Here is a 14,571-nt window from a genome sequence, read left to right as displayed (position 1 = left end):
TCCCAGGTTGAAGGGATCTCAGGGATCATCTGGTCCAACCTTTCCAGGCAAAGCATGAGCTAGACTAAATGTCCCAGCACCCTGTGCAATCCAAACTTAACAGTGTCCAACACTGGGGAATCACCACTTCCCTGGGGACATTATTCCAGTGGCTGCTTGTTCTCATTGGGAAAAATTTGAGCTATTCCTCAAACCACCCAGGAGAATATACTGCGGAAGAAGCAGGACCAGGGAAGGTGTTTACCATCTTACCTGTCTTCTGCTGAACCTGTAGAATCATAGAATCCTGGAATGGTTTGGGTTGGAAAGGACCTTAAGATCATCCAGTTCCAACCCCTCTGCCATGGGGAGGGACACCTCACACTAAACCATGGCACCCAAGGCTCTGTCCAACCTGGCCTTGAACACTGCCAGGGATGGAGCATTCACAACCTCCCTGGGCAACCCATTCCAGTGCCTCAGCACCCTCACAGTAAAAAATTTCCTCCTTATATCCAACCTGAACTTCCCCTGTTTCAGTTTGAACCCATCACCCCTTGTCCTATCACTGCAGTCTCTGATGAAGAGTCCCTCCCCAGCATCCTTATAGGCCCCCACTTATGTCACTCCATAGCAGAAAACAGCAGTTGTAGCTGCAGGCAGAGGGTGTTAACAGGGGCTGTAACCAAAATACGATGGGCCAAACTCTCCTCAGAGGAAGGAGAGGGCATCCTCGATTCTGGTCCTAGCACCTGATTCTCCTTGTGCTCTTTCCCCAAAGACTCTTTAACACAAAGTGTATAAACAGTCATGGAAGCAGATTTGCATGTACTTGGTGACAGTTTGTGCAGTCACATGTGCTGTTCTACAGTCAGCATCCATGTACATGAACCTAAGAAACCTCCAACATGTCTTCTGTGCTCCAGCAAATCCTCCTTAGGGCACAACATTCCTGCACATGCAGCAAACCCACTTGGCTTCCTCTACAACAGGGCTTCCATTAGCAGCGTCCCTCTCCATGTTTAAGCTGCTCTTCTTCATCCAGACATGAATCTAGAGCAATTTAAATGTGGAATTATCAACATGTAGATGAGTGGATTCATAACCACGATACTGTGTTTTTGTGAAGATGCTGAGGTGTTCCTCTAAGTGGAATTTCCATGTGAAATACTGTATTTAAGTGATATTTTCCTTGGTCATCATCTTGTTTTCCTGGAATGGACCATCAATGGTCAACTCAGCAGCTAGTCAAACAGTGATTTCCTTGACATCTCATTAATATTTATCACGTAAATGGTTTGCTGGCCTTGACTGCATGTGGGATGTGTTTTCTTGCTCCTGACAGACACTTGAAGAGCTGGAATGCCATGGGCCTGTGATGTCCGAGCAAACCCGAGCAGAACTGGAGCAGAAAATAGATGAAGCCAGAGAGAGTATTCGCAAAGCTGAGGTAAGAAGGAAAAGGTTTTGCCATGTTCAGCTTCCTACAACAGAAGGATTTATGTTACCGCTCTTTAGTTTTGTTTAGAATCATAGGATCCCAGCCTGGTTTGGGTTAAAGGGACCTTAAAGCTCTTCCAGCTCCAACCCCTGCCACAGGCAGGGAGCCCTTCCACTGGAACAGCTTGCTCCAAGCCCGTGTCCAACCTGGACTTGAACACTGCCAGGGGTGGGGCAGCCACAGCTTCCTTGAGCACAGGAAACTTCCTTGTGTTCAGGGAAATGTAAGCTTTTAGCATCAAAAATCAGGGAATTTTAAGATGTTTTTTTTTCCCCCCCTTGATTTTTGTACTTCTCAAATCACAGAATCAACTTCATGAAACACTCGGGATTAGAAGAGGGATGTTAAAAAACCCTCCTGATGAGCTGTGATTGAACTCGCTCCCTTTTCTGCTCTTGTGTAAAGGTCAGGTATCTCTGAATTTAGGGGCTTTGTCTTAAATAGACATAAAGCAATCTCAAGTTTACTGGTTTCCTTCTGCTTGAAGGAATCGATACCAGAAAACAGTGATGATACCTCTTACCTTGATGCTTTCTGGCTTCTAGAAGCAACTGCCACGTGGTGCTGTGCTTCTGTACTAGCATTTTTTGATACACATAGTAATTTGTAATGTCCATGGGAAAACATGTGAAATAACCTTTAGATCTCTTTCTACTCCTACTGTGAGGTACCTTTCAGAAGACTAAAGTGATTTATGAGGCCTGTTTTGGGGTAAAGATTCAGGAAGAGATAAACCAGCTTCATACTTGACTGCTGGTGTCGGGTTGGTAAAACTGAACTGGTTTCATGGCCAGTGAGTCAAGAAACCTATTGCAAGCAACAGGAACTGAGCTGTAAGTTTTCAGCTGAGTTGCTTAATTAAAACTGTAGAGCAACTGTAATTGTTTCAGTCAAGTGCTTCTCATAGCACCAGCTATGCAGAGTACCTGATGTAATTAGGATGTGATTTACAGTTCAAGAGGTTAGAAAATAGAGAGTGAAATTACTTCTGCTGCTGTGATAAATGTTAGGTGTTCCTTTAAAACAAATCCAGACTATATTCTCTTATAAAAGTGCTTTAAATGTAATAGCCTTTTTGACTACACTGTTTCAAAGAGACTGTACTCCAGTGTATACAGAGTTAATGATTAAATATGTAAGGACAGAGGGAATGAGAATGAAAGATAAAAGCAGCAGCAGAAAGAAATCAAATCAGGATAAGAAGTTGCAGAGGAGAAGATTTGCACAAAGAATATTATAAGAGTAACAAATGAAATCAGTCTGGACCTTAAGTGATTGCAAGTCTTAGGAATGTATGATTAATGAGACCCAATAAATCAGTGGAAAAGTGAGCAGAGAGATGACACGTTTCCTGGGGGAGGTGGTGGAGAGGAAAACAGACAGGGGTGATTTGTATTTGTTACATTCTGGAAAGAACCATAGAAACAACTGGATTGGAAAAAACCTTTAAGATAATCGAGTCCGTCATCAAAGGTAAAGCTTTGATAGGAGGTGCTGCAATAGTAATGACCAAGGAGGATGTCCACAGTACAAAATAGGCTTTGGCCCTGTATGGATCACAGACTCCCAGCCTGGTTTGTGTTGTAAGGGAGCTTAAAGCTCATCCAGCTCCAGCCCTGCCACGGGCAGGGACCCCTTCCACTAGAGCAGCTTGCTCCAATCCCCTTCCAAGCCATTACCCCTTGTCCCCAGCCCCTCTCCAGCTTTCCTGCAGCCCCTTCAGGCACTGGAGCTGCTCTCAGGTCTCCCCTTCAGGAGCCTTCTCTTCTCCAGGCTGCCCCAGCCCAGCTCTCTCAGCCTGGCTCCAGAGCAGAGCTGCTCCAGCCCTTGCAGCATCTCCATGGCCTCTTCTGTAGGTGTTTGAACCACTTGGTGACTTTTATATATTGCCATAAGTTATAATATAGAATTCATTGTTTGTAAGAGTAGCCAGTAAGTGAATTCTATAAGCTTTTTCCTTGGGGTTAGTAATTTCTTTTGGCTTCACCCCTTCTTTGTCCCTACTCCCCTAAGTGGCCCCATTCAGTAATTTCAGGGCCATTAATTAGACAGGAGGTTTCTGCACACATCTAATCTCTAGAAGAATAAACGATGTAAGCTTTGAGCACAAACATTTTCGTTGGTAATGCAATTATAATTCTTTCCAGTGTGTGAACACCAAACATTTGCAGCATTCCTGCATATTTAAGTGCGAGTGATTAAGTTGGAATTACTGATGGTTGGGTTGGGGGAATGGAATTTGTGCTAGAAGTTACGGTCACTTATTTAGGCTATAGGGGAGCCATGGAATTGCCCTTTCCTTGACCCACTGCACTGCATTTGGGTCATGGAGCTGCAGCTGGTAAATGAAACAAAGCAAAGAGCCCCCTGATTTAGGTCAGAGCTTCAAAGAGGTCCTTCTCGTAGTAGCAAGTGGGGGAAGAGGGTGTCTGGAATGCTGGCAGAAGCCGGTGATCAGTTGTTGGAAGGACCTGGCTTAGGAATCCTAGAATCACAGACAGGTTTGGGTTCGATGGGACCTTAAAGCTCATCCAGGTGGAAAGCAGAAAAGGAACCATTTCATAGACCTCATTTTGTCTTTTCTGAAGCTGTTTGATGTATGTCATTTATAAAGTGAGACAGGAAGAAACAAGTCCCAGAACGTGCAAAGACCCATTTACTGGATTTACATTTGCTGCTGTTACTGAGGATATGGTTTTTTATGGTTGCCTGACACCATCCGTGGTTGCACCCTCTGTGAACAGTACAAATAATCTGCCCTTTAACGTTAGTTAGTTCATTATCACCTTGTCACATTAAATCGTAGCATCTGCAAAACCCTGTGTGTGCTGCTGTGGTTGAAACTGAAGAGTAGCTTTGTTCTTGTGCCATGTCTAGTGGTGTTTAATGATAACACAAATGTTGTTACAAGAAAACAAACTATTTTGTTGGGAAGGTATCAGCACAGCTTCGCTTGCAACTGCAACAAGTATTAGTTGATGTCATGGAATCATGGAATCACAGAGTGGTTTGGGTGGGAAGCGACCTTAAAGCTCATCCAGGTCCAACCCCCTACCATGAGGACACCACCTGCTCTAGTGCAAGTTATCCCAGCCCAAAACTCACTTGGCTTTAAAGAAAGTGTTAGACTACAACTGATAATACCTCTGACACTGGCAGAGCTCCACAACTGACTGTGCTTAATGCTCCAGCACGGAGTTTAGATGCAGAGGAGCTCCATCCTTGGCAGAACAGTGTTTCACCACCACTGTGTCAGGGCTGGATCTTGATGAAGACAAGCACTGAGAGCAGTGGATGCTTGTTTCAATGAAGGGGGGCACATTTCAAGCACCAGCTCTAAAGGAGATCACCTTTGGAATTCAGTGAGTTGAGAACATCAGCTGTTGGTGTAGCTCCTTTGCGCTTACTCAGCTGGCTCACGTAACTGAACTACAACTCCTGCATTTTAAGCTTTCATTTTTGAAACAAGTAGAATCATAGAATCATAGAACAGGATTGGAAAGGACCTTAAGATCATCCAGTTCCAACTGCCATGGGCAGGGACACCTCATGCTAAACCATGGCACCCAAGGCTCTGTCCAACCTGGCCAGGGATGGAGCATTCACAGCTTCCCTGGGCAACCCATTCCAGTGCCTCAGCACCCTCACAGTAAAGAACTTCTTCCTTAGATCCAGTCTAAACTTCCCCTGTTTCAGTTTGAACCCATCACCCCTTGTCCTATCCCTACAGTCCCTAATGAAGAATAAGGAAGGTTCAATCAATTGGATAGATCTAATTTGCCTTGAAGTAGCTTTTTGTTTCTCCACTGCCTCTATCCCTTTATCTTTAAACCAGTGGAGACAAAAAGCTACTGTCTCCACTGGTCTGTGTTGCAGAAATAAGGGAAAACCAAAGTTGAAGTTACGTTCTTGTTTCTGTATCCTTCCTTCAGCCTGCATCCTGGATGCTTAGGCTGAGTTACTCGAATTCTTCCTCTCATCTTACTCTGTCTCTATCAAAGTAAAGACTCTGATGCTTTGATAGCCCAGTGGGAGTCTCCCAGGCAGTAAAGTTGGTCCCAAAGCTGACATAATTCTTCTCAACGATGATGGGAGATTTCCCATTTGTGCTCAGGTCTGTGCTCAAGGAAGGTCTTGGGGCCTCTACAGCAATTAATCCTATTTCCACTTAATTATAGGGGGATGCATTTTGTCTCCTCATTAGGATATCTACAACTCTCAAGAGAGTCTTTGTACCAGATAAGATTTGATTAAGACTCATTATGATGCTGTTTACTTGGTTTGATGAGTTCAGAAGCTTAGGTCCATTTTTAATTGTAAGAGGAGGGCTCTTTTCTCCCTCCCTTTGTATTTGGCTATGAATATTTATCACTCTGCTGTGATAACAGTTGTGTTTGCTGGCTGGGCTCCTGTTCTATCTTAGGATGTAATCTATTAATCATGTGCTGCATGTGGTCCTACCTCATCTCAAGTGGACGTAGCTACGTTTCAGCCTGTTACATGTTCTTCCAGTTGAACCCTTCAAGAGTGCTGTCCTCTGTTCCAAAGGAATGTGAGAAAAGCTAATTCCATATGCTCCATGGTGTGGAATAAGGCTGCCAACCCCCAGAAAGCTGAATATGTGAAATGTCACTGGCTGCTATCTATGGCTTTGCTCTGGAAACATATGCCTGGGAGAGCTGTGCTGGGTAAACAGATTGCCTTCTCCATATGAGAGCTGTTGGAGCCGTTCATCTTTCCGGCTAAGAAGGTTGGGAATAGCTTGGAAAAACGCCACCAAAATCCACAGGTCAGGAATTTTCAACTCTTAAGGTAAAAAGCAGTTTAGTGAGAAGAGAATGTCGTTGTTGAGAGGGACATCATCAGAGTCTGTGGTATTACGAGGATGTGTAAGTCTTTGTACTTCATCAGTGACATCCAATCACTGAACATGGAGAGAAGGCTTCAGCAAGACCATGGAGCAGCTTCCAGTGCCTAAAGAAGCACTTTAGGCTGGAGGTGGGCTTTTTACAAGGGCCTTCTCCAGGCTCACCCAGCCCAGCTCTCTCAGCCTGGCTCCAGAGCAGAGCTGCTCCAGCCCTCGCAGCAGCTCCATGGCCTCCTCTGGCCTCGCTCCAACAGCTCCACGTCCCTCTTGTGCTGCTGCCCCAGAGCTGGATCAGGGCTGCAGGGGGGGTCTCCCCTTCACACAGCAGAGGGGCAGGATCCCCTCCCTGAGCTGCTGCTCACGCTCTGGGGGTGCAGCCCAGCACACGGGGGGTGTCTGGGCTCAAGCACACACTGAAGCTGGGTCATGGGGAGCTTCTCCTCACCCAACACCCCAAGTCCTTCTCCTCAGGCTGCTCCATCCAGTCTCCCTCAGCCTGGGTTTGTGCTGGGATTGCCCCGACCCATGGGCAGGACCTTGCCCTTGGCCTGGTTGAGCTCCATGAGGTTCACACGGTCCCAGCTCTCAGCCTGCCCAGGTCCCTCTGGATCCCATCCCATCCCTTCCCTCCAGTGTCACTGCACCACAGAGCTCGGTGTCATCAGCAAACCTGCTGAGGGTTAGGGGTAGGTTTGAATACATATATTTTATGTACATTTCATTCTCTGCCTACGGAGTTTGGGTACTTTATATTCAGTCCCACTACCAGTAGTGTGGGAAAAACTTCTTAAACCCTAAATGCTTCAATACTGCTCTTCTCTACTCTCCATCTCCTTCCCAACCAACTGCTTTCTTTGTTTAGGAATTTCTGATGTTTCTGTATGCTTGGGCTTGGTCAGACTCAGCCAGGTGGGCTGGAGCTATGCAGGTGGGCCTTTCTCCATGAACAGCTTAACCTCTGCATTCTTAACCTTGGCATTCACTTTTGAGACACGTTATCTGTGTCAGTGTTTCATTTCCTGTTTGCTTCACCCCAACAGACTCGTTTGATTTCAGTCCATGTGGAATATTTAGCATATAAATTAACTGAGTTTGTTGTAATATGTGTAGAACCTTCCTGCCCATCCTCCCACTTAAAAACCCTAGAAATTGTTGAAAAATGTCATTTATTAGCTAATTCCCTTGTTGGTGCACAGGAAGTGTTGGGTTTGGGGATTATCATGGAGTCAGATCGGTTTGGGTTGGAAGGGACTTTGAAGCTCCTCCAGCTCCAACCCTTGCCACAGGCAGGGACACCTTCCACTAGAGCAGCTTGCTCCAAGCCCCTGTGTCCAACCTGGCCTTGAACACTGCCAGGGATGGGGCAGCCACAGCTTCTCTGGGCACCCTGTGCCAGCGCCTCAGCACCCTCCCAGGGAAGAGCTTCTGCCTAAGAGCTCAGCTCAGTCTCCCCTCGGGCAGGTTAAAGCCATTCCCCTTGGCCTGGCCCTACAGGCCCTTGTCCCAAGCCCCTCTCCAGCTTTCCTGCAGCCCCTTCAGGCACTGGAGCTGCTCTGAGGTCTCCCCTTCAGGAGCCTTCTCTTCTCTAGGCTCACCCAGCCCAGCTCTCTCAGCTTTCTGTGGTTCTGGTCCCAACCTGATGAGTTCATAGACTGGTTGTTTCCAGGCTGCTGCAGGACTCGCTGCAGTCACAAGCAGTGACTGAGCTTCCTCTGCAGCCCAGAAGTAAGTGATTTTCTCTTGGCTGTAGAGAAGACAAAGCAAACGTAGGGTAGAGCAGGAAGAGCATCCTTAGCTGCTTCTTTGTTCTGGCATCCTATGGCCTTGATTTACAGTACCGCAGTCAAACGCTGCCCAACTGAAATCACTGCAGGTCTCCCGTGCCAAGGCTGAGCTCAAGTTTGTGCCTCAGGCATCAAAGTTTTAGGTGAGCTGTGTTGCACTGAATTTATCTTTTAAACTGGGGTGGGTTCAGCATCTCCCAAACATCCACAAGGCACTGAAAGCTGAATTTCATGGATTATTTAGTGCATCCCTGCTGGAATAGCACTGGGCTGTGATTTAAGACCGGTTTGCACCGGGGGGGGGCTTGCATTGCCTTCTGAGACATTTTTGGCATTCCAGTGCTTGTTTTTACTGGACTGGTAGTTCCTTCTGTCACTGAGCAAATACTTCTGCTCGCCCCAAATTTGAATGGTACAGTATTTTTCTGTAAGAGAATGATTTCACTTTAATACACTTTTAATCTTAAGAAGCCTAGAATTTAAGTGGGAATGTTTCTAAATGGAATAAAAAGAATGATTTATATCTTTTCAGCACGTTTTGCCAGAACTTTTCCATGTTCCTTTCTTCTTAGGTAAAACAATTTGCCAAATGAGCCTCTCTGACCCACTTAATGGTTATGTTCCTGCCACTAGAAAAACACTGCAGTGAAATAATGTATTTCTCAGAAAAGACGGTTTAGATCTACTTATAATCCCAATTTAATGTGGTTTTAATATCTGAATGTGCTTATAAATGTGACCTTTGTCTAAAAGAAATAATTCTGGATACTTTAAGAGAAAAGCTCCCCATGACCCGGCTTCAGTGAGCGCTTGAACCCAGAACCCCCCCGTGTGCTGGGCTGCACCCCCAGAGCGTGAGCAGCAGCTCAGGGAGGGGATCCTGCCCCTCTGCTGCGTGAAGGGGAGACCCCCCCTGCAGCCCTGGTCCAGCTCTGGGGCAGCAGCACAAGAGGGACGTGGAGCTGTTGGAGCGAGGCCAGAGGAGGCCATGGAGCTGCTGCGAGGGCTGGAGCAGCTCTGCTCTGGAGCCAGGCTGAGAGAGCTGGGCTGGGTGAGCCTGGAGAAGAGAAGGCTCCTGAAGGGGAGACCTGAGAGCAGCTCCAGTGCCTGAAGGGGCTGCAGGAAAGATGGAGAGGGGCTTGGGACAAGGGCCTGTAGCAACAGAACAAGGGGAATGGCTTTAACCTGCCCCAGGGGAGACTGAGCTGAGCTCTTAGGCAGAAGCTCTTCCCTGTGAGGGTGCTGAGGCGCTGGCACAGGGTGCCCAGAGAAGCTGTGGCTGCTCCATCCCTGGCAGTGTTCAAGGCCAGGTTGGACACAGGGGCTTGGAGCAAGCTGCTCCAGTGGAAGGGGTCCCTGCCCGTGGCAGGGGTTGGAGCTGGATGAGCTCTAAGGTCCCTTCAACCCAAACCAGTCTGGGATTCTATGGAAAAATGGGCAGGGTAGTGGGGTTCAAGTGGCTTTATTATAGATCCCAAAGCCCAGGGAGCATGCAGCAGGAAGAGATGCACTCACTGACTGGGCACATGTTGGTCCTGGTCGTGTTCTGCACCTTGAAAAATCATGGAAAATAAAGGAACTCTCTTTTCATTAAAACCCATTGAACACTGACCTTAACAATCACCACCCAGAGCACCGAAGGGGCCACATTAGCTGAGCTTTGCTGGATTTCTCTGTTTGCTTTTTAGCCCAACACTTTTATAACTGACTTTAAAAGGCTTGTAATGAGGTGTTTGTGGGATGTGAATGAACCCTTGGTTTCTTGGAGGCCCTTTTCCCTCTGGGAGCAGAGACCAGCTATGTAATGTGTTCTTGCTGGGTTTCATTTGCAGGGCTTCCAAAGCTGTTGTGCAAGCTGTAGGTCTAAAACCTTTGCTTAATGAAGCCTGGAGCAGTAAATAAACAAAGCTATTCCTTCTTCCATGTAGAGCAACCATAGGTATGTGAGAAATAGATAACAGTATTTATATCTTTGAAGATATTGGGGGGTTTCCCTTTCATCTGCTTATAACCTACCATCAACTAAGGCAGTAGAAGAGCAGGAACCACCCAGAACACTGTAAATTCTGTGGGTGGCTGAGGTGTTTTCAATCAGTGTTAAGTCCTTAGCGATGGAATAGGAATGGGTAAATAGGAACTGTAAATAGGAATTTCACTAGTAAATAGGAAAATATTTGTCCTACAGTGAGGCTTTAATAACAGTGAGATTTGGGCAGCACCCAGATTGTGGAGCGAGCGCTGAATTCCAGCATTCCTGAGCTTTCAAAACTCAGCTGCCTTCCTGGAGGTACTTAATACTGCTGGGAATGTAAGTGCTGACTTGACTTAACATGTTGGACTTGATGATCTTCAAGGTCTTTTCCAACCTAGTTCATTCTGTGGTCCTATTTGCAAGTCTATGAGCTTCTGGCAGTGGAGGTCACTCCGTCAGGAAGCGTGGCACGTGGGGCTGCTGGAGTCCGTTTGGTTGAGAGGGAGAAATCAAAGATTAAAGCCTTATTTAGTTTTTATTTGCAATATATTATGAGGGAACAAGGCTTTGAGAGCTTGTGCATCCTTTCCTAAGGGTCTTGCAGCGGTGTGTGGTTTTACATTGTAATGCAAAGCTGTGGTGTGGCCCAGAGTACACCGTGTCTCTTCCCATCTCAATGCATGACTTCCTGGCTTCAGAAATCCATAGACCAGAAATCCATAGACTGGGCAAGCCAGACTTGGCAGTCTTGTGCATGGTGGGTCCCTCTTGATGAAGTCACAACTTAGACACAGTGATAGTTGAATGAAGGGCTTGTAGTTTCAGTCGTAGAATCATGGAGTCCCAGGTTGAAGGGACATCAAGGGTCATCTGCTCCAACCTTTCCAGGCACAGCATTACCTAGATGGGATGCCCAGCACCCTGTGCAGCCCCATCTTAACAGTGTCCAACACTGGGGAGTCCCCACTTCCCTGGGGACATTATTCCAATGGCTGCTTGTTCTCATTGGGAGGCATTTTCCTCTTGTGTCCATTGGGAATCTCCCCAGCAGTAACTTGTGCCCATCACCCCTCAGCTCTCCCATGGGACTCCTTGTCCAAAGGGAGCCTCCATCTTCCCTGCAGCCCCCCTTTACCTCCTGGCACATGGATCAGGTCTCCCTGAGCCTTCTCTTCTCCAGCTGAACAGTCCCAGCTTTCTCAGCCTTTCCTCACTGCTGCCCAGCCCTTGGAGCATCTTTGAGGCCCTTCTCTGGACCCTCTCCAGCCCAGCCACATCCTTCTTGTACAGCAGGACCAAACCTGAGCACAGTATTCCAGTGATGGCCTGACAGCACCAAATAGAGTGGATTAAATCCATAGGTAGCTGTTCCTTTGTGAGAATAAAGTTATGCTACTGTCTGGTTGGGGTTTCTTGCATTCTTGTAGGTAGGAAGCTGTTAATCCTGGTCTACCAGCAGTATGATTTAGGTTACAGTATATATGTATGCTTGTTAATAGTGTTTTACATCTTTCAAGTGCAGGCCTGACCTATCACTGTTAAGGAGTTTTATGGCTTGTGTGCAGTGGAATGAAACTCAAAACAATTGTGGTTTGGAACAAACATTTGTTAAGTATGAAGGCTACTATGTGTAAATAGAGGGGGGTAATTCCTTGGATTGGCTTGGTACCTTGGATTGAAAACTCCTTAGCAAGTCCAGTCAAGGATCCTGGAGCAGCTTTTTTATTCTAGTTAACAACTTAGTACAAACAACACGCTTTGCAACAGGGTACTAACATGAAGCACAGATGTTTCTGGCATGCCTGGGCTCATGTTTGGTGCTGTTGTGTAACTCAGGCTAATTGGGAATTGCATAATGAGGTAAGACAGGGAAACAACGAGGCTGACCCTGGCCTGGGGAAGGCACATGGAAAGGTCTTGTAATGTAGTATCATGGAGTAGTTTGGGTTGGAAAGGGCCTTAAAGCTCATCCAGTTCCAACCCCCTGCCATGGGCAGGGACACCTCACACTAAACCATGGCACCCTGTGCCAGGGCTTCAGCATCCTCACAGAGAAGAGCTTCTTCCTTATCTCCAACCTGAACTTCCCCTGTTTCAGTCTGAACCCATCACCCCTTGTCCTATCACTGCAGTCCCTAATGAAGAGTCCCTCTCCAGCATCCTTGCAGCCCCCTTCACACACTGGAAGCTGCTCTGAGGTCTCCACGCAGCTTCTCTTCTCCAGGCTCAACAGCCCCAGGGTTCTCAGCCTGGCTCCATACAGGAGCTGCTCCAGCCCCTGCCCATCCTCGTGGCCTCCTCTGGACTTGCTCCAGTAATGTCAGAACATAAAGATGAATTAGGAGACAGCACCTTACTCCACAAGCAGATGTATACATGGAGGCAGCTCAGCTTAGTAATGTTTCTCATTGACAAGCTAAAACAAATGACTTGTGTTGAGCTGCATGAAGTCCATCTATGAGAGTCTCAGAAAACAAGCACAAGGAAAGGATGATGTGTCCACTCGGTGCTGCAGCTGAGTCGGAAGGATCTGCCTTTCAGATGGGAATGCTCCATCTTTGGCCTTTGTATTCATTCTGAAGCAGTGTTTTGTGAATCTTGGCTGCAGTACTGCAATGCAGATAACTGTATCTTACTTCTTTTCCTCCTTTCCTCAGCTCTGTGAAGAGTGTTCACAGCACACGTTAATCATTCACCTGAAGACCACTTGTAAGGAGAAGTGGGAACTTCACTTGGCTAAGTAGCTTTGGCTTTTCCCATGGGAAATACTTCCCAAGCTCATCCATTCCTTCAGTCTCTGTATCTAATTATGTGGGGGAGTTGTGCATGCACCAGTGCCCGTAGGGAGATACCTTTTAAGTGACAAATTCCACTCTAAAACCTTCCTGCTTTAAAGAATCACCTGTCTTCTAAAGGGAATTAAAAGTAACACCTCTCAAAAGTAGTTCTGTTGTTTGAAACAGGTTTAAAGACATCCTTGCAGATAGCTTTCAGATGAAAACAGATCCATGTTTCAGGGTTTGCCTGAATGAACATTATAGTCATTTATTTTCTGACTTATCTTCTTAATATAAAGATGATATTGAAATGCAGGAGCATGTTGAGAACAAGAAAACCACCGCTGGGGAGGGGCTCTTCATTAGGGACTGTAGTGACAGGACAAGGGGTGATGGGTTCAAAGTGAAACGGGGGGAGGTTAGATTGGATAGAAGGAGGAAATTCTTTCCTGTGAGGGTGCTGAGGCACTGGAATGGGTTGCCCAGGGAGGTTGTGAATGCTCCATCCCTGGCAGTGTTCAAGGCCAGGTTGGACAGAGCCTTGGGTGCCATGGTTTAGTGTGAGGTGTCCCTGCCCATGGCAGGGGGGCTGGAACTGGGTGATCTTAAGGTCCTTTCCAACCCAAACCATTCTATGATTCTATCAGTTCACCTCAGACAAACTTCTGTATAGAGTAAGGATGTGAGTTGAGAGGGAGAAAAATCTGTGTAACACCAGTTGGTGTTTTAGTTTGTAGTCATGGGATGGTTGCGTTCCAACAGCTCCACGTCCCTCTTGTGCTGCTGCCCCAGAGCTGGATCAGGGCTGCAGGGGGGGGTCTCCCCTTCACACAGCAGAGGGGCAGGATCCCCTCCCTGAGCTGCTGCTCACGCTCTGGGGGTGCAGCCCAGCACACGGGGGGGTTCTGGGCTCAAGCACACACTGAAGCCGGGTCATGGGGAGCTTCTCCTCACCCAACACCCCAAGTCCTTCTCCTCAGGCTGCTCCATCCAGGCTCCCCCAGCCTGGGTTTGTGCTGGGATTGCCCCAGCCCATGGGCAGGACCTTGCCCTTGGCCTGGTTGAGCTCCATGAGGTTCACACGATCCCAGCTCTCCAGCCTGTCCAGGTCCCTCTGGATCCCATCCCTCCCCTCCAGTGTCACTGCACCACAGAGCTCGGTGGCATCAGCAAACCTGCTGAGGGTGCTGGATCCCACTGTCCATGGCACCAACAAAGATGTTGAACAGGATCAGTCCCAACACCAACCCCTGAGGACACCACTCATCACTGGTCTCCACTTGGACATCGAGCCGTTGACCACAACTCTTCGAGTGCAACCATCCAGCCAATTCAATTCCTTATCCACGAGTGGTCCATCCATCAAACCCACTGTACACATACCCTGCATAGTCTACTGTGCTTCAGGCACTACAGGAAAAGCACTTCCCCTCTAATTTCTGCTTAGGCCCATCTATCTTTGCTGAGTTTGCTTGGTTTCACGCTGCTATTAACTTGATGGGTCACTGCAGGTAGCAATGCTGTAGTAAAGTGCTTCTGATCCCTGTGGAAGGGGCTGGAAGGGTGAGGAAGGACATGAAACTTTCCTGCTTGCTCAGTAACATGCTCAGAAGGAAGAACACTGAAAGGAAGTGCAGGGAAAGCTCAAGCATGGTTCAGTGGGTTCCTGTGGTTGCCTCCATCAGTGACTC

General features: G+C 47.4%; 1 protein-coding gene across 2 annotated transcripts in view; it reads left to right on the top strand.

Moving 5' to 3' along the window:
- FCHSD2 (FCH and double SH3 domains 2) overlaps nt 1-14,571 on the top strand; it is a 147,752-nt gene that overhangs the window by 120,373 nt on the left and 12,808 nt on the right. For both annotated transcript variants that reach the window (XM_061458121.1, XM_061458122.1), the window contains one exon: nt 1,325-1,429. In XM_061458121.1, coding sequence (XP_061314105.1) covers nt 1,325-1,429 — 105 coding nt within the window. The remainder of the gene's footprint in view (nt 1-1,324; nt 1,430-14,571) is intronic.

Source organism: Pezoporus flaviventris, unplaced genomic scaffold (genome assembly GCF_033815535.1).
Source record: "Pezoporus flaviventris isolate CSIRO_AGI_PZ_B2104156 unplaced genomic scaffold, CSIRO_AGI_Pfla_v1 ptg000025l, whole genome shotgun sequence".
In the NCBI taxonomy this organism is placed as follows: Eukaryota; Metazoa; Chordata; class Aves; order Psittaciformes; family Psittacidae; genus Pezoporus; species Pezoporus flaviventris.
This window is presented reverse-complemented; position numbering and strand designations above follow the sequence as displayed.